A 24,256-nucleotide genomic window follows, 5' to 3' on the forward strand; every position below is an offset into this window, starting at 1 on the left:
AGCAGCAACGACAACAGCACTAACCGGGTTGGACACAAATATGATTAAAGAAAGATTAACAATACAGAATGTAATTAATCTCCCACCAACGTTTTATAGATATTTCACGCTAAAAGCAAGCCTTTATATGCTAGTTTGAAGCTTGACACACTTGTGGAGTTCAAACTGGTCAAGCTGTTCAGCCGGCACCACATTTATAAAATGTACGAGGACCATAAAGCAGGAGTAATCTAAGATATGAGGCTGCTGTCGGCACTTGCGGTTTGTTTAACTACAGAGTGGGTTGTGTAGGGGGGGATTGGGGAAGCACCCTAGGGGCCGTTCACTGTCCCCCCCGTCTGTCTAGTTTCAGTGGGCAGGAAACCACACCATGCATTATTCAGCATCTTTCTAAGATACACATGCTGCATGCTGATGTGTGGAGGGAAAAAAAGAGGTAAGAAATAAAGAAAAGGTCGTTATGAATGGCAATCGGAGAATACAGCATAATTGGCCTCGCGCCGAAACAATTCAAGTGCCACTGGAAATCAATACAAGTGCATGGATGCTACGGAGAAATCAGATGCCGTCCCGCTATGCCGCAAAAGGCAAAATATGCAACTTAGGGTGGACTCACGCTAGGCCGTTTGTATTGTGCTGGATGCACTTGGATGTGACACCCTCTCCCATTCCTGGTTTGCCTGGCGTGCGCTCAAGGCTAGTAGTCGTGCTTCGACCTGTTTGCTTGTGCTATGAATTTTACGCGGCTGAAACACTGCAATTTCGCTAAATTTGTAGGGAGACATTAGTACGCCCACTTTATAAAAGATTAAGTTGGACGAAAAATGTTCCCGATTTTTGTATGCAGTCTTTAGCGACGAAAATCTTGTAATAAGTATAGTAAGTGATTAAAACATTTTAGTTGCCATTCATAAGTACAGTCGTCCCTCGTCACATCCGGCTTCAAATGTTGCAGCTTTACTCTCACGGCATGCATCCTGACTCATTTTTGACCCTTAGGCCATTCCGTAGCATGGGGGAATGTCATAGCATCCAGTTACTCAACCACGCGGGGGGGGTGGGATTTGGTGCTCGTGGGGTGTATAACATAGTCAGAATGTGTCACGGATGCAAAGGATTCTGGGTATTTGTTGTGTAGCGTTTATGTTGTGTTACTGTGAGGATTTTTTCCCGAAATGTGTTTGTCATTCTTCTTTTGTGTGGGTTCACAATGTGGCGCATATTAATAGGAGTGTTAAAGTTGTTTATATCACAACTGTCAGTGTACTCTGTGTCACCCAGTATGCCTGGCAATCTCATACATGTGCCAATAGAAGCAGCGAAATGCTTGTGTCCGGTCGGCACGCAAATAGCATTCCGTGAATGGCGGGCGTGATGACGTTCAAGAGGGCGCAAATAGCATTCTGTGAATGGCGGGCGCGATGACGGTCAAGAGGACGTTAAGAGTAATATCATCACGGCACGCCCTTAATATTGTAGTCCGAGTGAAAATTGGAGAACGTTGACTCCGGGTGATGTCCGGGAGAGGCATTGAATTCCGGAATCTCCCCGCAACAATATGGGGGGTCGGCGATTGTGCAGCTGAGCCGCATCAGAGTTGCCAAAGAGCCGCATGCGGCTCCGGAGCCGCGGGTTGCCGGCCCCTGCACTAAATGGATTGATCCCCCACAAGACAATGTTTTAACTACTTGAGACTCTAGCCAAAGGTAAATAAAGAGAAGACACTGCTGACTCGACAAAAGTTCCTGCAGTAATCAAAGCTTTAAGAAACAGCTATTAGTGAGGATTGATAAATCTTTTGTGGAGTGGATCTTCAAGCTGCCAAGACGCAACCTGACGGAGGGATGACACCGCCATGAATGATGCCACCAGTGCGTATTAGCAGTAAAACTGAGGTAAGGGTTTGCACATGCCAAGACGTTTGTGAGAGTTATTCATCCTGGAGAGTTTTTGTCTGAGGCAGGTAAGAGAAATTAAACCAAAGTCATAAAGAAAGCAACAGGAGTGTCTGTGGGGAGCAATGTTATTTTCCAAAACTCTGTAGCTGACTCATGCTGGGAAAAAAACAAAACATCACACACAGAGGAAGAAGGAGCAGAAGTACAGAAAAGACCAAAGTGGGGAATCTGAAAGGAATCTATGGCAACAGGGAATTGGCCTGAGGTTCGAGGCGAACTGAAAAAAAACATATTGGGCTCTTCTCACTGTTGGCAAGATTAAAATGTACGAAAATGCAGGCTGGACTCTAAATGAGAGTCAAAATGAGGAAATTGTAGTGTAGAGCACGGTCAGGGAAGGTGGAGACAACTAGTAAACAGATCATTCATCAGACAAACAAAAGCCTTTGCTAGTATAAATATATATGATGAATGCTAAATAGATTTTCCCAAATCAAATGTTATTAATGTAAAGCTTCCACAATCAAAAGCTATTCACACATCAAATTCCATCTGTGCGGCACACACTTCCAAAATTCTGTCAGAGTTCTCTTGCTCTGTGGGGACCAAAGGATGGATCAAGGTCATGGACCAGTTCTTCCTCTCCTACAGCCGTCCTACATTTATATATTTAATGCAGCAGAGGCTGCTGCGACTTTACTGGGCTCTCATTAGCTGTGCTTCCTGCACCCTCTTTTACCTCTGCAGTCAGGCTAATGCAGCTCTTTTCCACCGTCAAGTACGTGTGGGTGGAAACTGTTCTTCTTTTGGAAACCTATTTTTGTCAGCTGATGACTCGAAACTTGCCTCAATTTGTGGAATTTTAAAATATAGTATATACTATAGTATTTTTAAACATTTGTAAAATACATCTCAGAGGGCATTGAACCAAAAGCAACTTGACTTTTCAGATTGTCCTGCAGCTCGACATTGAGCTCTAAAACTATCATATTGGCCCTTGAGTTGGCCCTAGTATTTGACTTCAAAGCCGAAGGCTCATTTCACATTTTCCCTCCTAAACCTACCCTCTTTTACTTGACACTTCTCTCGGCTCTAGCATCTCGTGCCATGGCGAAGTATTGCAAATACACGTGCATACGGACGTCCCTCAAGTCTTGCTACTTCATCAACCCTTGTCGTTCGCCAACTGTTTCGTAAGGCAGGTGCGACAAATGTTTGTTTACTTTCTAAATGCCGTCGCACGGGATGTTTGACTTTACTTGAGCTCTTCTTGTTTTTGTTCAACTATTTTTATTAAAAAGAAAACCATTTAGAAGACAACGTTTTTGGCAAACTATGCAAGTGCTTGTGCATCAGCTTGCACTATTTAAAATGTGTTTTCTGTATTTAAAGCCAATATTTATGTGCAGTCGCAGAGGTTCGAAGTATGACTAAAACGACAAGTGTGATTGTTACAAAAAAAATTACACTTATTACTTACAATTGTACACTTGTCTGGGTTTTAGGTCTGCCATCTTCCTCCTAGCACTGGATAGTGTAGGGAGGTCTGCGAGCTCACTTCACTTTAAGGTATTTACATCGCCCTTGAACGCCTTGATTGTCGTGAACGCGCAAAACCAAGAAGGGAGGGCAAAACAAAGGACGTATTCGAATTGAGTCTAAATAATAGAGTGCTATCTATTGTGTTATCCTATCTAGTCATTGAGCATTAAATAGAAGAAGCCTGCTTGGACGAGAGGTGTCTGATGCCTGAACGGCCCAGTTTTGATGGTAAACTATGTTCTGAGAAGACAATGACCTGGATATATAAGGGTATTCACAAACACCTCAGAACAATAATATAATTTACGCGTGTTGTCGCCTTGATGCTGGAATTTCGACAGTTTGAAAGTTATTTGTGTAAGCTCTATGGCAGGGATGTCAAATATGCGAACAGGTTCCATCCGGCCTGCGAGATGAGTTTGTTAAGAGTAAAATTGAGCTGCATTTTCAAATGAAACTGCTGTTCTAAATGTGTCCACTGGATGTCATATTAGCAATTCTCTTAGGCCAGCAAATAGTTTATACCGGGATGAGCAAGTATACCAAGCAATAGGTACACGGTAAAGCGGGGCTGTGACTCCTCCTCCTTGACCAAACATAAAATAGACGGGCGTTAAATAAACAATTGGTCACTTCACTTAAAATGCCGCATGAGACACTGCACATTGATATATTTTTGTGAAAATGATTGACTTCTGTGCAAATTTAAAGAAAGTAAACAGTGAAAATGACAAATGAGGTAGTTGATACATAGACTTTTCATTTACGCTTGATTTTGTATTTTGTTCAATCCAAGATGGGCTGTCATTTAAAGTTCAATTGCTTTGTAAATACATTGAGATTGTCTAAATTCATGTGTTCTTCATGGTGTTTTTGAAATTGCAGAATTTTCAACTAACTTGAAGTGTTTTTTCTAGAAGATTATATGTGATGTATACAATTTCAGAATGTGTTTGTTCTTTTCGGGCAGAAGTAAAATAATCTTGTCGTAGTTGTATTTTTAAGTTATTATGCTATGATTTTACCTGTCCGGCCCACGTGGGAAATAGATTTTCCTCCATGCGGCCCCTGAGCTAAAATGAGTTGGACCTCCCTGCTCTATGGGCAGTGCGCAGATGTGGGTGTCTAGCTTTGATGCTATCATATAGCACAATATTAATATCATCATAGAAAAGGGAAGAATTGTACAGTCGCTGCCTGGCATGTAAAAACCTTTCATGACCACCAACCAGATCTGATAATACAGTAAACAAGGCTGTCTTTATCAACCTGTTTGCATGCTGACAAAAAAACAGTCACGCATATGCGAGGCAACATTTCCATGACAATTATACACCAGAGGACAGGAGTGTCAGCCACCTGACACAAAAAGCCCTTTAAAACTTGAGATAGGGATGGAAGAAGGGAAGTGTGTGTGCGCGTGCATGTGGCCTTGTTAAGTGGTAGCGGGATTATAGCTAGCTCCCACGGTGGTGGCTTTGGTCTATTCACCGCTCCCTATAAAAAGCCATTAGCATGTGAATGAACACATTGGATGGAGTTTTCTAAAGCTTGTGAAAGCGCTGATGCATGAACAACCAGGTGAGTTTTAAACTACCGTACACTGGGCGGGAGTGTGTTTGGTGTCTTAACATTTTACATCTATTTACCAAGATGCAGTCAACATACAGTAACAGCTTCTGGTACAGACATTTAGTGGACTGACAAGCACATTTCTGTAAAATATCAGCAAAATTGCATGAAAAACATGGCCGCCATCAAGAAAAATGATTTGCAGGGGCACAGATGGAGCTTGGCAACTAAATGCCGATGCAGTGGAACCACAGTTTTCATAACTAGTTTCTAAATGGTAAGACTAAAACAAAAATATTCAAAAAAAATTTTTTTTAAAAACAAAAGCAATTAATCCATTCCAGACACGCTAAAAATACTAAGACAAAACACACTTTATATTGAGGAATTATAAAGAACTAAAACAAGCCCACAGAGACACGCTAAAAATACTAAGACAAAACACACTTTATATTGAGGAATTATAAAGAACTAAAACAAGCCCACAGAGAGCAAAGACCACCGCCAGGCTTTATCTCCCAATAGTGCTAAATCCCTGGGAAGATAAAATAAAATAAAATAAATAAATGGCCGCAAGAGGGTTCACTTATTGCATCGATCTCAGCAGCTGGTGCCTTTGTTCTCTAGTGGACCAAAGAAACAAGAGTGAACCCTCTTGTCAGTAATTTACTGTGTAAAGCGCTTTGAGTCACTCCAGGAAAAGCGCTTAAAAAATGTAATTTACTTCACTTCACACTATCAAACATCAATCTTCAGTGCCATGCCATGTTTTTTTTGTTATTGTCCATAGCGCTGTGTACGTGTGTGTGTTTTGTTATTTTCTTCTTTTTTGTGCAAAGCACTTTATGTTAGCCACTACCTTCGTTTGATTTGATAACTCAAGAGATTACATAATACTGGCAAAGGTAACTATTACAAAAATAATGTAAAATGTAACCAGAGGGTGGAATTCTCTGCACTCGATTACCTGTAGTTTTGTTACACGCAATATTTTGCCATGCAGTAACTGAGACAGATAACTAACTTTTGGCAGAAACGTTCATCCTTCCAAAAGTGTGGCGCATGAAAATTGAGGTATTGTTGTAAGTCACTGACCTTTAACCTAATCATAATAACATTTTGAGGACATCTGGACAAGAACATGTATGCTAGCAGGTCTTCCGAAGCATTTTGACTCCAACTCATAAAGGGAACCACAAATGTCATTTAAGGAGTATCCCATTGTTTTTACATGAATAAACATCAGAAGTTCAGCTCAACCCCGAACTCGAGTACATGTCTGTTAAAATTTGATTCTGCTTGAATACCAGAAGAGTTCCAGAAGCATTGTCATTTTCAGGCTGTTGTGTGGTCTCGGCTGTCTCTTATTTACTGAGTTTTCCTTTTTGCTTTCTTTGTGTATCCAGCATTTGTCTCACTTAAATAACTGCGGTTCATATCCTTGTTCAATTGCATGTAAATTTTATTGCAACAGTAGTATTATTTTATGAAAGAGTGTCTGCCGTGTGTTTATTTTAATCAATACACTCATGATTGAAAAAGAGTTAAACCCCAGTCGTTGGCTTGTTTTGAAATGTGCCGCTAGGCTAAATTGGATTTTTGACATGGTGGTGTTCGCACAAAACAAGAGCGGCAATGGAGAGTCAAAAGTAAAAGTGAGCCCCCCTCTGCAGTAATAAAAGTAAAATACACATTCGTCCCACCCCATTGCACCAAAATGCACTCCCTAGCAGAATTGTGGAGGGTTTTTTTTTTTTTAAAGAAAGCATCAGAAAGTCGGTCTCAACTGCTTACCTCCCTTTGCAGCACCAGCTCTTTGGTGAACAGCATTGCCTCGTCGCTGAAAGGCTCGGCTACCTGCATTCCTCCGGGCGTATTCCTGGAACTGCGCGGACATTCGATACCTAAGACAACACAAATGAAGGGGTTAGCTTTTTAAAAGGGACAAGTGTCTCTCAAAATGGTCTTTACCCTGAGAACACTTTAAAAAGGATATATTACATTTTTCGTTTCATTGACGTCAAACATCCATTTCCTCTACAGTGACAGGTCACAGTCTTCTGCTGCTCTGACGCACCGCTCACTCCAGCAAACACAAGGACCAACAGGACTTTAAGAGTGTACTTGACCACTGAAAAGTCATTCATAGGAGTAAAGCATGTTTTCGCAAAGACAAAGGAGGCTGCATCTGCAAATCACGTCTTCCAATTTTACAAGTAAAGTGGTGCATGAGTTTTTGTATGACCCACTTTTTGTCCAAGTGTACTTTAAAATATTTTCAGTAAATCTTGCCTCGGTTCTCTTGTATTGTCTTAGTTATTAATAAGTAGGGCCAAACATTGTGTGTAACAAACTACATTGGTAGCTCGGCTTATGGTTGCCCCAACTTACGAGTGTTTTGAGATACGAACTCTGCTAATTGGAGCCAAATTTAAATTACGAGCCTCTGCAGCTCAAGTTGGCATAGCAGATGCCAGTTAAACCCGTAGGGGCCTGTCTTACTCGCTTGCATTAGTGTATACCTACAGATCGACATATATTTGTTTACCAACCATTGGAACAAATAAAGTGACTGTGAAGACTGTCCTGAAAAGAAGAATGATATTAATTGAATCAAATGAATAAATATTCAAAAACCTAACAGAGCGAGCAAGGGTGTATTAGCGTAGCACTGCTAGCCTACAACATACTTAAGCAGATAGAGTCCATATTTCCAGCCAAGGACGCTAAACTAATATCTACACATCCACACCATCAGGGACGGCGTGGCGCAGTGGAAGAGTGGCCGTGCGCAACCCGAGGGTCACTGGTTCAAATCCCACCTAGAACCAACCTCGTCACGTCCGTTGTGTCCTGAGCAAGACACTTCACCCTTGCTCCTGATGGGTGCTGGTTGGCGCCTTGCATGGCAGCTCCCTCCATCAGTGTGTCAATGTGTGTATGTGGAAGTAGTGTCAAAGCGCTTTGAGTACCTTGAAGGTAGAAAAGCGCTATACAAGTACAACCCATTTATCATTTATCTTCTGAGTACTATCCATGAATCTATGAAGATATGGATAAGCAGCTGATTGTGTGTTTGAAGGAGAAGCAGCTGGAAGGAAATACCGTAGATGTCCACTCTCCAAGGTAAATACTATTATTACATTACTACATAAAACTGTTGTATTTGTTTGTTCTACATTCTATTGCATTGTTTTTCATACAATATACAGTGTAAGACCTAAAGGCATTTTTTTCCTTTACAAAAGGCATGATACATGTTAAAAAGAGTACTAAAGAAATTAGTAAATTAATTTATGTGACTTATTACAGAGACACGTTGATTAGTTGTTAGTAAAATATTTAGAAATGTTAGCCGTTTTCCCCCCATTCATAAAAAATTGCTTGGTACATATCGTATATGTACAAGTAACTTATTCCTATAGGACAAAACAATAGGGCAATATTTTGTTGTGGAGTCTGTTTACACTGACGCCCCTTGGACTAGCTGACATAAGTGTTTGTTCCATCCATCCATTTTCTACCGCTTATTCCCTTTCGGGGTCGCGGGGGGCGCTGGCGCCTATCTCAGCTACAATCGGGCGGAAGGCGGGGTACACCCTGGACAAGTCGCCACCTCATCGCAGATAAGTGTTTGTTTTATAACCAAAAGTAAAAACAACTGAATTGGTTCCACATTATTTTACAAGGAAAAAGGGAAATGGGTGATTATAAAATAGTTTGAACCAACAGTTGTTTATCATGTTTTTTTTCTTTTAGAGCATATTTAGATTTTTATGTTTTGATATTATAAAAGTATATTAGTATATATATAAAAGTATATTAAAGTAGTGCTGTAGTCATTTTGCCGGTGTATCATTACGTGGAATCGAGTGCCCAAACAAAAAGAAATAGCACGCGCTGGTGTCTCTGTGCTATTTTTATTGAGTACAATGTATGGGAAAATGTATTCAGCTAAAAATTTGGTCTTTGTTGGACCTTTTGGAAGATGAATGAAACATGAGGCACCACTGTACTTTGGTGTTTCAGCAAGCACTTTTGGGGGCTGCTTTTTTTTATTTTCAACACAAACATTGAGTTTTGTCTCCAGCAGCAAAATAAGGTAAAAAGACAATTGATTAGATACACTTGGCACTTATGACCGGTTTGTTTTTGATACTGATCTGGCACACTGACATGGTGTGTAACAAGTGAATTTAATGCCCAGGACCGAATATCTTTAAGACAAACTTCTCCGGAATGTAAAACACTCCAATTTCCTCCTTACTCTAACTTAAAACAACTTCTAGAGGCGTTTCCTAGCGATTTGGAACTTCACAGAATACTGTGATGAATATTCTTTTTTTTGTCCTTTCAAATGTTTGCTAACTTCTCACTTGTTTTTTTTTTTTACTTTGCCAGGCCTGACTATCAGCCACACTGTTGCTTATGTAATTAACAAGGCGTCCACAGCAGGCAGCCAGAAACAGAGTGATGCGGGGACTTTATGGAGCGAGCCTACTTTACTAGCCGACATTTGGTGGAGTTTTATGTTTTTTGTTGGTCGCTCTAATAGAAGGGGAGGAGGTGTGTTAATTTAGGAACAACTGCATCTACCGGCTGCAGGTGACAACAAAGTAAACAGGAAATGAGTAAAATGTGTTATATGATTTCTTTATAAGATTCTTTTTTTATGCTTAAGTAAATATTGGAATATGGTATTTCCTGAAAAAATAGAAAAACTTTTTGTAAAACGTGAATGAAGTGAGTGTTCCAAGGCTGATAAGGTGAGCATTACAAGACTGATACCTTCCACTTGTCTACATTCTTTACCGTAGATTCAGTGGTACCATGTTTTTGTAAGCTTTATTTTTCGGATTATTTATTTTGACCAAAAAAAACCTGGGTTTAGTCCCGCTTTTCGCAAACCGTCTTGGTTATTCTACGGCCAAACTCGGGATGTGCAAACTTTTTAACTGCCGAAAAAATATCGACAACAGAGCCTTGAGTTTTGGCTGATATTGATTCGATATCAGCAGAAATCCTACATACTTTTATTATTTTGCAGTTTACAATGGTTGAAAAGGTTTGATCAAGTGGAATTACCTTAAACAGAAAACAATAATAGGTATAAAAAACATGAACATATTCATTATTAACCATCTAGAGTGACCTGATGCTAATTGATGGGAACGGTAATATTTCTTTGCAGCCCGTAGTGGCCTCAAAAATGTATAAAGTTAAGCTCATGGCACAGTAAGTAAAGTGATGCAAACACATTTGTTACTAAATACTTTCTAATAAGCTTCTGTCTTGGCTATGTGTAACTATAATTATTTGATACTTGTTTATATTTACAAATGTGATGTTTAAAACTGCACTATTGCTTCATCAAGGACACTTAACACGTATGTCTAGTTTGGCTGTTGTGTCGCTGCTAGGTCCCAGTCGCCAATAAATGACCATGTTTAGCTTTTGTAAATGACTTGACTAAAATAGAAGAAAAGACCAACCTTGTGTGCTTATTGGAGGACATTTAGATGTTAACTGGCGATCCAGCTTTGCACGAGTAAACATTCTGTAAAGCTTGTATCTGATGTTTTACATTCAAAAATATATAATGAAATACAATACTCGTTCTTTGCTGATATCAGACCAATATCAGTATTGGATCAGGACACCCCTTGGCAAGTAACAAACTAGTTAGTGTTCCCGCTTATCATTCCGCAGAATTGATTCCCCAACCAAAAAATTGCACGCTTTGGTAACCCGGTCTGTTTTTTTTTATTGAAGACAACCTTTAAATAATTCACTGTTTGGCCAAACAAAGTTACGAGTGCCAGCAACTTGGTAAAGAAAGTGGGTGAAACTACTGAATTAAAAAAAGAACTTGTTTTAAAAGTTTAAAAGGTGATGTCCGTGTCGCTCATCGTCATTTACACCTTTAAGGGACCTGCACTTATTTTGGAATTGTGCCTATTGTTCACAATCATTATGAAAGACATGACGGATGGATTTTGTTTAATGCAATCTAAATATTAAATTAATAAAATCAAAAAACCGCTTACAATGGATCCTATGTGATCTGCTCTATCTTGCCTATAAAGCCCTTAAAAAAACATCCAAGCACCTCCATTAACGACCTGTCCAGGGTGTACTCCACCGTCCGCCCGATTGTGCATGGATGGATGGATGCATACACAATGTGTATAAATGTAATGTAGTAACAGGCACATGTATATAACATTTGATATTTCTGTATTTATCATTTTAAGCACACGCAGGAAATTAATTTAAAAAACGCATCAGTGAGGAAACAGCTGACTTGATAATGTCAACATCGGCACGCGAGCTTGTGATCAAGGCACTTGTATAAATAGTTGGTCTGTGTTAGCGCTTATAACAATATCACTATCCATCCATCCATCCATTTTCTACCGCTTTCGGGGTCGCGGGGGGCGCTGGCGCCTATCTCAGCTACAATCGGGCGGAAGGCAGGGTACACCCTGGACAAGTCGCCACCTCATCGCAGGGCCAACACAGATAAACAGACAACATTCACACTCACATTCACACACTAGGGCCAATTTAGTGTTGCCAATCAACCTATCCCCAGGTGCAATATCACTAATACTTGTTTAATATGCAAGTCAAAAAATTTAAATTGAGTATTGTTGACACTTTTTGGATGTTTTTTTATTGGATTTTATGGGCGGAATAGCAGATCTCCCATTGGCTCTACTGTAAGCGTACTTTTATTAACATTCATTTACAAACTAGAATGCATTAAAAAAAGGTCATGTCTTTCATAATGATTGGGAACGATTGGCAAAATTCAAAAAAAGTTCCACTTTATGTTCTTATTAAAAGTTAAATGTTCACCATTTGTATTTCACATCATTTTCTTATGTTAACGATATATATTTTTTATATATATTGTAAGGGTGTGGGAAAAAATCGATTCGAATACGAATTCCAATTCTCACGTTGTGCGATTCAGAATCGATTCTTTTTTTTTTCAAATAGATTTAAAAAAAATATATATATATGTATATATTTTTTTTTTTCATTTTTTATTAAATTAATCTGACAAAACAATATACAGCAATACCATAACAATGCAATCCAATTCCAAAATTAAACCTGACCCAGCAACACTCAGAACTGCAATAAACAGAGCAAATTGAAAGGAGACACAGAACAAACCAAAAGTAGCCAAACAAAAATGAGTATTATCAACAGTGTCAATATTAGTTATAATTTCAGCATTGCAGTGATTAAAAATCCCTCATTGACATTATCATTAGACATTTATAAAACATAAAAAAAAAAAAACAATAGTGTCACAGTGGCTTACACTTGCATCGCATCTCATAAGCTTGACAACACACTGTGTCCAATATTTTCACAAAGATAAAATAAGTCCTATTTTTGGTTCGTTTAATAGTTAAGACAAATTTACATTATTGCAATCAGTTGATAAAACATTGTCCTTTACAATTATAAAAGCTTTTTTTTTTTAAATCTACTACTCTGCTAGCACGTCAGCAGACTGGGGTAGAGCCTGCTGAAATCCAATGTATTGAATGAATAGAGAATCGTTTTGAATCGGAAAAATATCGTTTTTGAATCGAGAATCGGGGAAAAAAAAAATCAATACATAATCGAATCGCGACCCCAAGAATCGATATTGAATCGAATCGTGGGACACCCAAATATTCGCAGCCCTAATACATTGTGTTTATAGTTTTAGGTGTCTTGGAAGAACCAATTGGATTAATATTATTAATGGGCAAATTGCTTTAGTTTTACGGTTGATTCGAGTGTAGTAAAAATATGATGCTTCTTATTGGCGTTGGTTGCATAACTCCCACCTGTCACCTCGAAGATCATCTGAATCAAAGTACAGCTGATTCATCTCATGTGACCCCCGAAGAGAAACAAGACATACACTGATCACAAGCGACATTGCAGTGCACATGTACACAAATGCTGGTGACCATGCATGTGCTGCTCGGCACGGAGGACCCCCGAGCGCACATGTCAATCAGCGTGCGGTACGTCAATCATCATACGTTGCCTGGGAAGACATTTTGGAGATCTAGCTTATTTGAATCTTGGAGGTTGAAAACAAAAATATTTCCTGTTGATTTGATGACGCCATTTCATCAAAATAAGCATCATTCATGTTTAATTATAAAATAGCAAAAACAACAATAGCTTACAGTTTGATTAGCCTCATTAAACGCACCGCTTTTGGCGCGGCTGCAAATATGTTATTATGTGCAATCAGCTCAGCAGGGGGGTTTGCACCGCTCTTTTTAATGTTGACGAGGTGTTATTTTTTTTTGTATCCTCCATTGATAGGACACAATTAGCCGCATTGAGGGGCACACAAAGCTGCAGTGCTCAAAAATCTAATTTAAAAACAACATAATGTTTCAATCAGTAGAGGTCAAAGAAGGACTTCTTTGAAGGGTATTTTTGCATGTAAAAAAAAAGAAGACAAATGGCACTAAGCTCTGCGCTGTACTGCCGGTTCTTGCTGATGCAGTAAATCCTTGCGTCCGAGTGATGGCTGTCTCTTTTTTTCTGAAAGACTGCTGCGCATCAAACCTTTCACAAGTACCCTTCACCTGAAGTGGCCTCTTTCTTGGGTGGAAAAGCATGATGTGGAAGTTGTACAGCCTCTAGTTGTGTTAGGGGAATGCGTTCCACCTTAAAGCAGAGTGGAACGTATAGGGAGTCTCACTCTCTATCCACTTTGTTCTGTTCAAGGACAAGTCCCTTTGGCCCAGTTTCCCGTACAGGGATTAACCCTAGTTCTAGACTAAATCACTCAAACCAAGAATTTACTGAAATGGCTTTCTCAAACATGGATTGAAATAGTCCCAGATTTGTCCTAGTCCTAAATGAAATACCATATTTTCCAGACTATGGAGCCCACCTGTATATAAGCCGCACCTGTATATAAGCCCACCAAAAGAAAATTTTTTTTCCATATACCGTATTTCCTTGAATTGCCGCCAAGCGCTAATTATTTTACAACCTCTTCTCACTGCTGCGCTTACCAAAGGCATGTGGTAAAAGTAAGTATGCGCTAATTATTTTAAAACCTCTTCTCACTCCGGCACTTACCAAAGCCATGCAGTAAAAATTTGAGTGTGATGTAAGCTTGGACCTTAAATCCTACTGAATAGCTCTTAACCTTCTTCCCTTTATGCGGTTTCAAATTACCAGAATTGAAATCATCCTCCTCCATTTTTAAAATGACGTCACGAGTTTGACCAGGCGGTAATACTAAGCATGCGCTATTTATTTTGCGAAGCGAGTTGGACCCGGCAGTAATTCAAGGCAGGCGCATTTCAAGGAAATACGGTATTAGCCATATTAGACTAAGTATAAGCCGCATATATATACGTTGTGAAAGGAGTTATTTACACAGAAAGATTTTGTAAATGTTAAATTACATACTGTAATTGTTTCCAAACCATGTCTGAAACACGGCAGTAAAACGGTTGATCAAACAAAACAGAAGTCCTCGTCATGGACCCACTAGCTGCGGAAGCTAGCTCTCCAATCAGCTAAACAGACTCAATGACTCCATGGTGACATTTTGGTGAATTTACTGAGAAAACTGAAACAATTCAAACAGAATGCCATTGTAAGCTGATATTACTAACACAGACACTTGTAAACGTGTTAGCATATTCGCTAATGCTAACGATGTTAGCTTAATTACATGTACAAAACGCCTACCAACATGTGATGGTTTAGTAAGTATGAATTGTTTTAGGTAAATAATAACATGTACGTACTTTGCTCAGAGTGATGAAAAAAAAATCATCCAAGTAGAGTCGCTATGGACAACTTGTACATGGAATGTGTACTTAGGGTTCAAGACACTATACAGAAGGAAATACTGTAGAAATTCAACCTGCAGCACCTGTAGTGAGCAAACTCGTCCAACAGATGGTGCCATAGCACAAACAATAACATTCCCCATCAGTGTCTCAGTGGGTGTTTCATGAAAAATATTTTTTAAGTCAAAACATTATGGCCATTAGTAAAGAAACAATCCATAAATTTGGTGCACAGTTTTATAAGCTACAGGGTACAAAGCATAGGAAAAAAGGTGGAGCTTATAGTACATAAAATACAGTAATGTCATTTCTTGAAAGGGGAACTGCAAGTTTTTTTTTAAATTTCGGCTATCATCCACAATCATTACTAAAGACATGACGGGTGGATTTTTTTTTTTTTGCATTCTAAATATTAAATAAACGTAAATAAACGACCGCTTACGGTGCAGCCAATGCGAGCTACAATATTTCACCCATGAAATCTGATTCAATAATTTGATAATAACCGATTCAAAAAGCACCAACAATACTCCAATAACATTTCATGACTTGAATTTTAACCAAGTATTAGTGATATTGTTATGATAGGCGGTAACAAAAACTATATACATGCGGTCCTCTCCAAGGTTTCTCATCGTCATCATTGTTACTGTCACCGACGTCCCACCGGGGTGAGTTTTTCCTTGCCTTTATGTGGGCTCTGTACCGAGGATGTCGTTGTGGTTTGTGCAGCCCATTGAGACACTTGTGATTTGGGGCTATATAAATAAACATTGATTGATTGAGTGTTTGGATGATTTTTAGGGGCTCTATAGGCAGATGTGAACGGCTGCTGCTCGCTCCATTGTAAGCGGACTTTTGAGCGAATTCATTACATTTTTATAACGCACTAAAAAAATCCATTCATCGTCATGTCTTTAATAATGATTGTAAATGATTACTTAATTACTAAAAAGAGCAGTTCCCCTTTTAAGGGAGACCAGCGCTAATTCAGGTCTAAACCATGGCTTGATTTAAACCAGTTCAGATGCACGTTTAACTTAAATGTAAAGGCTCAGTACATGGTAAATAAATTGAGGTAAAAATAAAGCCAATCGGACGGTTTTTGTCCCTATTTTTCTTTTTCCGATCGAGGACAGAAAATACCCGATTATCTTATGCCCTTAAACATTGTTTTGTAAGATTTTCCTGTGGCCTGATCTGTGTCAAGAGTTAATGTTTACCAATAATCGGCTCCAAAACGTGTCGGGCTGACAATCGTAAACGTGTTCAATAATTACGACCAAAACTTATGTCTGTGGGGAATGCCAACGACTCCTGACTCATCGCAGTGTGAATTGTGACGGAGTAAGGAAAATAGCCAATCAAGAAGCAATCAGACTGAACGAGTACCAAGGAAGCTAGTGTAAACAATCTGTCAACAAAATACATAAACTGCTTTGACACATTTAAAGATTGTAGCACTATGTCTTGGGACCATCAACATTCCCTCCTCTCGTTTGTGTTCTTTCATGTTACCTTTTTTTGTGTGTCAAAGTCGTTACTATGGTGGATGCGAAATATCTTTTTCTTCAATTTTAGATCACATTTGTTCAAACCAGATTTTGGCTTAATCTTTGTGTGTTGAGTCCTTAAAAGATGACAAAAAATACTTAAGATGTTGAAAATGTTTGTAGTATTTTAAATGAAAATGACTTAGTGTAACTTTTATATGTATGTAAAGTGTTGTACAAATAAAATGTGTTTGATTGTGATTATTTTTATGCAATAGATGGTTAAAAATGTGCGGCAGCAGTGTTTATGGATCCAACTAAAATATTTGACACAATTAATCACAATATTTTATTAAAAAAACTGGAACGATACGGCATCAGAGGGTTAGTCTTAAACTGGATAAGAAGTTATCTAACAAACAAGAAACAATACGTAAAACTAGGCAAACACTTCTACAATGCTAAATATATCCTGTGGTGTACCTCAGGGATCAACACTAGGACCAAAATTATTCAATCTCTATATAAATGACATTTGTAAAGTAACAAGAGATTTAAAGTTAGTATTATTTGCAGATGATACAACAGTGTTTTGTTCAGGAGAGAACACACAGAAGATAATACAAATAATAACAGAAGAAATGAACAAATTCAAAAAATGGTTTGACAAAAACAGACTATCATTGAATGTCAGTAAAACTAAAATAATGCTATTTGGTAACAGTAGAAAGTCAAACACAAATACAAATAGACGGAATAGAAATTGAAAGAGTAAATGAAACCAAATTTCTATGTGTAATGATTGATGAAAAATTGAACTGGAAATCTCATGTAAAAAATGTATACAACAAAAAGTTGCAAGAAACACGTCAATAATGAATAAAGCTAAATATGTTCTAGACAAAAAATCACTTCATATTCTCTACTGCTCACTAGTGTTACCATATCTGAGTTACTGTGTAGAAATATGGGGAAATAATTACAAAAGTACACTTCATTCACTAACAGTATTACAAAAAAGATCAGTTAGAATAATACATAATGTTGGATATAGAGAACATACAAACCCTTTATTTATTGAATCAAAGATACTGAAATTCCACGACATAGTGGATTTGCATACAGCTAAAATTATACACAAAGCAAACTACAACCTGCTTCCCAAGAACATACAACAATTCTTCTCAACAAAAGAGGAGAAAAATAATCTTAGAGAAAAATGTAACTTAAAACATTTGTACGCACGTACAACACTTAAGACCTTCAGTACATCTGTATGTGGAATTAAGTTATGGAATGGATTAAGCAAAGCAATCAAACAATGTACTAATATGATCCATTTCAAGAAACTCTTCAAACTTAAGAGTGTTGACAAAGTACAAAAAAGAAGAATCATGATAAACATTCTGAATTTATTCACCCATTCATTCTCAAAATAATTTTACTTATCTCATCGTATGGAATAAAACTTCAACATTTATTTATTTCATTATTTTTATTTAATTGCTTATGGAGTATATTGTGAAAACATTGAGAACAGGAAGTGAACAAAAGTTTTAGCAACTGTTCTGTAAAAGATAAGGGGTTGGATTAAATAAGCTCTGCTTCTTCCTACTCCTTTTCGAACATTTTAATAGGAACTGGAAATTGTGATGTATCATGTTGTATGCTTGCCTGTTCGAAACAAACTCATACTTATACTCACTCATACTCATGATGATTAAATTTGTATTCATGATTTTAGACGCCATAATTTTACGCATCTGTAAAGCGCTTTGAAATGTCTGGCGTAAAAATTGGTTGCTAAGAATAAACTTGCTTTGAAGATGGATAACTTTGACTAATACCTAAATGATGCTAAAATACCACCAAGACTAGAGAGATTATTCAGAGAAAGAAATAACCTTCTGATTAGATTTGAGGATACAGATTTTTAGTGTTTTCTTACGTCGAATAAAAAATGCGTCTAAAATGATTTTTTTTGCTGAGGACAAAGCTTTCATGTGACTCAGTGACAGGAACCCCCTATACCTTACAACAGGGGCGCTCACACTTTTTCTGCAGGCGAGCTACTTTTCAATTGACCAAGTCGAGGAGATCTACCTCATTCCTATTTATAATTTATATTTATTTATTTATGAAAGAGACATTTTTGTTAACAAGTTAATGGTGTTTAATGATAATACAAGCATGTTTAACACACATAGATTCCTTTCTTTCATGAAGACAAGAATATAAGTTGGTGTATTTGATTCTGATGACTTGCATTGATTGGAATTGGACAGTGGTGCTGATAACGTCCGCATTTTCAAATGGAGGAGAAAAAAAAGTCCTCCTTTCTGTCCAATACCACGAGAAAGTTGTTGGATTTGGCATCTCATTTGTCCAACTTGCATACTCGTTTTTAAACACTTTGTTATGAGAGTAGCATATGTGTGTGGCCCTCTAATGTCTGGCAGCAGGTGAGTGACGTCAGTGAGAGTGCGGTCGGGCAAGCAAGTGAGAAAGCGGTCGCTGAGGGCGGGGGAGAAATACATTGGCATCAAACTCCGTAGCTTGCTAGCTTGTGCACGCTAGCTTTCTGAGACTCTTATTTTGTTAGCACAGGCAGGATGAAACAGGTCTTTTATGGTGAAGACAGGAACTGTGCAGTCGGTCTTTAGAGTTTTGACAGTAGGTACGGAGTCTCTAGAAATAAAATGTGTTTCTCTGCGTCCGCCCTGTTAGTGATTTTTTTCTTAAATATGAGCTCGCAGCAGCCAGCGTCATCTCACAAGATCCTCGGGTGCCGAGAATGTCAAACAACTGACGAAAGTGAAGTCTTGGTATGATTGATGATTGCTCATTTTTATGTCTATTTTTTAATGCCTGGCTTGAGATCGACTGACACACCCTCCGAGATCGACCAGTCGATCGCGATCGACGTAATGGGCACCCCTGCCTTACAATAACTTTTTTACATTCAGCTTTTGGGTTAGGTCAGCTTCATAGTGAAACAATTAGTATTATGTGCTGCAAATAAATCAACAGTCTGTAAAATAGTGCAAAGTCTGTAAAGGATCACACCAAGTTCTTTGATGATGTCAATCAGAATGTGATTGGTAGAACTTTCTGGAGTAGTTGGCTGGCTTGATGAATACGGAGATTTAAATCCTTGATCTCCTGACTGTGCAGCCAACATGTTAACCACTCAGCCATTTCAGTTGTACTGACTCAAGATTTCAAACCATGTATACCCTATTTTGGTTTGGTAGTTGGTACCCTTTTCATGTTTGTCTTCAGTTATGGTATACTTTAAAATTATTTGATATGTTTCTTGATACTTAAGACTGAAATGTTATTGGTTCTTTTTACAATTATTTCTTTCTCCGTTTTAGATTAGTAGTCCAACCCCAGTTTCACACAATGCTAAAATATACATTGAAAAACTCCATCCAAGGTTTTCAGTGCACCCTTAACTTTGCACCATCCATCTATTCATTGTCATCCTTATCTAATATAAAACACGATCTTAGTTGTTATTGATTACCTTAGTCGGAGACACTGTAATCAGGAGATATCCATTCATCCATCCATCCATCTTCTACCGCTTATCCCTTTCGGGTCACGGGGGACGCTGGAGCCTATCCCAGTTACAATCGGGCGGAAGGCGGTGTAGACCTTGGACAAGTCGCCACCTCATCACAGGGCCAACACAGATAGACAGACAACATTCACACTCACATTCACACACTAAGACCAACTGAGGGTTGCCAATCAACTTATCCCCAGGTGCATGTCTTTAGAGGTGGGAGGAAGCCGGAGTACCCAGAGGGAACCCACGCAGTCACGGGGAGGACATGCAAACTCCACACAGAAAGATCTCGAGGGTAGGATCAAAATCAGGACCTTCGTATTGTGAGGCTGATGCACTGACCCCTCTCTCACCGTGCTGCCTTATCAGGAACTAGTTAATCTGAAATTTACTGACATCTCAGAAGGCAACTGGATTAGTGTGGGTGAATTTAAACCAGATTGTTTTAGTCCTGGTTTTATTTATTCTGTGAACGGGAAACTGGGCCAAAGAGTATACCCTGTGTTTTTATCTTTGCAAATGCACGCATAGTACCTTACTTAGTTTTGATGGTGAGAAGATGTGCCCGGAAAGAGACCAAGTGAGGGTGGACAAATGTGGGCGTGTCCAAGACAAACTTTAAGGTTAATTGGACAACGTCCAAACAACTCTACCAGGGAGGGGCAGCAAGAAGGACCAAAGCATGCATGCAGAGCTTGGAGTTAAGAGAGAAAATACTGGACTTTGTAAGTTCGGTCTTCTCTCCAGAGCTGGAATTGCTAATGTTTGCACTTAATTAATTTGTAGAATAAATTGTTTAACTTCAATTCTAGTCCCCTCGCCTTATTCAGACAAGCCATTAGAACCTGAGAGAACTTTGCTCTTTCAAAGGGGAGATCCGAACAGCTCCATCCAGCGCCTTTTTACTCCACGTCAGTTAAGCTTCTTGTAACGGCTATATTTCCCCTTCCGTGTCCTGTCTTACTTCACCTCGTCCTTTCATCAGCTCCTGCTACAGTCTCTAGACCCCTCCCTGCGCAGTAGTGGTCTATCTCAGAATTTTTTTTCAACACACAGAAGCAGGAGAAGGAAGACGAGCGAAGTGCTTTGGAAGTTCCCTTCAACTTCGAAACCTAACCTCCCGCTCTTTGAAGTCACGACAGCTTCATCTTACAGATGCTTTTGAGGTGTCTCAGCGAGGGTGGGAAGGTGTTGCATGTTTTGTCAAAGAGTGGGCTTGGTGGTAAATGAGTATCGAGAACAGAGAGAAGGGAGGCAGATTAGCTTCAAAATGAATCACCGCTAATCACTAATAGCTCAGTTTCATTTCCATCTGTGGCGTCGCTACCGCCAGCAGTTTGTCGTCAAATACCCTCCACGGCATTGTAAAGGAAATAAATATTTAGCCCAGTGAAAGAAAACAGCAAATGAAAAGTATGACTAATGTATGAGCATTTTCTTTTACTTAGGCTGAGGATGATACTTAACCTTAAAAAAGTTCCTGTCCAGTTTTTAAGAGAAGTGCATTTTAGAGTACCTAGTAATTTAATGCTATTGGTGGATAAAACAGATAAAAGCAAAACATTGAGCACAACAAACAAAATAGAAAACTGACTCACTATCGCTGCAAGCCTTCAGTTTGTTTGTTTTTAATTAGAATATCAATAATAGCATGTGTTTGTTTGACGGATGCAGCATATTTCTACCACCCATTTTTCTGCAGTCTAGTTTTGGTAGTGATCAGCCTCCAGTCTTACTAGGCATGTAACAATATCAAGAGCTCAGGCTACAATATTGTCAAGGTAATAAAGGCGAACTGCAGTTATTTCTGGAATTTTGCCCATTGTCACAATCATGAGAGATGAGAACAGACGTCTATTTTTTTTTTTTTCAAATCTAAAGTTCATAAAAAACGCTTGCAAGATGCAGCAAAAGGGAGTCGCCATTGTAGCCTTCACAGACCTCTAAAACAACTTCATAACCCTCCAATAGTGTGTTCTATACATACCAAGAATGTGTATATATATATATATATATATATATATATATATATATATATATATATATATATATATATATATATATATATATATATATATATATATATTGTGGTAACAGACACATTTATAATACCTACAATAATTACAGTATTTTTGGTCGTTTCAAGCATTTCCGGAACATTTTTTCCTTAGCGGATTTATTTCCGTTTCCAAAGCAACAGACTTCTGACAACTGTGTGTTTCTACTCCCGGAAACAAACGCGTGTGTGTTCTAATCATGGTAGACTCAGTAATAAACAAGGAAAATGGCTATTTTTGAACAAATAAGGATTCACAAAAGTATTAGTTTACACAAGAGTATTGATCACAAGTGTTTGGTTTAGAAGGTATGAAAACAATGAGGTAGGAGAATTATTTGTATCACTCACTGCTATAATCCTGTCTAACATGTTTATTTAAGACAATACATGAATTATTGAAAATTAATTTCTTCTTCCCAGGGTGACTAACCTTTGCTTGAACAAAAAATGTGTCAGTGTGCGAGCGTGTGTGTTACGAAGTCTTATTAGAAGATTTTAAACGATCCATTATGCAGATTCCTTATTGGCGAGGGTCTTGCCATTTCATCTTGTAGCAGAAAATGTAATTAAAAAACTATCAGTGGATAGAAAAGACAATCAGAAGCAAATTACAAAAGTAATTAATACATCCACGACACAGCCATGCATAATTAGGCCGAATGGCAATGTTTGTCTGATTCAAGTGGAAGTGAAACGGACTGAAATTAAACGTTTATTGCAACAGCAATAAAGCATCATCAGCAGCGACAGTTTTAAAAAGTCAAAAAGCCAGCGGGACAGTGATCCGGAAGGACAAGCAAATCACCATGAGCTGCCAAAGATAGGGTTGCGCTGTTTTAATTGCAACTGCAAAGTGGCAACACAGCACAGGAGTTGACAAAGAGTCGGTGACTGGATCTGCTGTCTGTCTATAATTCACACTATCAGTATCTTACTGCTGCTTCCTAACATGCTAGGTGGGTGTTCAGACTGGACGCGTCTGTTTGCACCTGGAAGACTGCTAAAGGTCAAAAGATGGAACTTTACAGCCAGTCCGCACACTCTCTAATTGGCTACATTTGAAATGACCTTTTTCTATCCATACTTTTATCCCATGAAATCTCAAGTTATAATGCAGCAGTAGCATTGTATTGGACTGCGCAACCACAGAGGGACTGACTGCTTGACTTACCGGCGAGCAGGAAGGTGATGAGGCAGGTCTCTTTGGGCATATAAAGCTTGAGGCGGGAGCCGCTGAAGATGTACTCGACGATAGCTTCTGAACGTCCAGCCCTCTGCAGGAAGGGCAGGAACTGCTTGGCTTTCTGCGTCTCCTGAAGGTCGCAAAAGACAAACGGCATTTTACAGCTGCACAATAAACAGAGTTTGTGTACCATTAATACTATAAGGAGGTGTGTTACGATATGATATTGATGTCACTCCGATTTCAGCAAAAGTTAAGAATGGAATTACATCAACTTGCATGTAAAATATCCGATATCTATTATGCGAGCAGTACTGCAGCAGGTTTATTTGTTCAAAGCTGGACAGCCAGTTAACATCTAAATGTTCTCGAATAAGCACACAAGGTTGGTCGTTTCTTCTATTTTAGTCAAGTCATTTACAAAAGGTAAAAATGGTAGACTATAGGCCACTACAACAGCTTAGCACAAAGGCTAGACATGTAATGAATGCCCTAAATTGAACAATATTGCAGCCCAAAACAGCACATTTGTCGATATAGACAAGTATCAAATAATTATAGTTGCATATAACTTATACATACAAAGTCTCAAAAGCAGAAGCGTAATAGAAAATATCCAGCAACAAATGTATCCACATTATCCAATTTATTTGGCCTGTGTTTAACTTTATTAATTATTATGACCGAAAGGACAAGATCACGGGTACAAGCGGCCAAAATTAGTTTCCTCCGTGGGGTGGCGGGGCTCCCCCTAAGACATAGGGTGAGAAGCTCTGCCATCCAAAAGGAGTTTGAAACTAAAACCGCTGCTTCTCTACATTGAGAGGAGCCAGATGAGGTGGTTTGGGGATGCCACCCAAACGCCTCCATAGGGAGGTGTGTCAAGCACGTCCAACCAGTAGGAGGCCACGGGGGAGACCCAGGACACGTTGGGAAGACTATGTCTCCCGGCTGGCCTTGGAACGCCACAAGATCCCCTGGAAAGGGCTGGACGAAGTAGCTCGGGGAGAAGGAAGTCTAGGCTTCCTTGCTTAGGCTGCTGCCCCCGCGACCCGACGTCGGACAAGCGTAAGGAGATGGATGGATGGATGGA

At 38.9% G+C, this 24,256-nt stretch overlaps 1 protein-coding gene across 1 annotated transcript in view; it reads right to left on the bottom strand.

Annotated features, from left to right (window-relative positions):
• Window positions 1-24,256, bottom strand: part of snd1 (staphylococcal nuclease and tudor domain containing 1) — a 315,742-nt gene that overhangs the window by 197,948 nt on the left and 93,538 nt on the right. The window contains exons 15-16 of the mRNA XM_061912195.1: window positions 23,152-23,293; window positions 6,807-6,916 (exon numbers count right to left, since the gene is read on the bottom strand). Coding sequence (XP_061768179.1) covers window positions 6,807-6,916; window positions 23,152-23,293 — 252 coding nt within the window. The remainder of the gene's footprint in view (window positions 1-6,806; window positions 6,917-23,151; window positions 23,294-24,256) is intronic.

Source organism: Nerophis ophidion, linkage group LG10 (genome assembly GCF_033978795.1).
Source record: "Nerophis ophidion isolate RoL-2023_Sa linkage group LG10, RoL_Noph_v1.0, whole genome shotgun sequence".
NCBI classification, from domain to species: domain Eukaryota; kingdom Metazoa; phylum Chordata; class Actinopteri; order Syngnathiformes; family Syngnathidae; genus Nerophis; species Nerophis ophidion.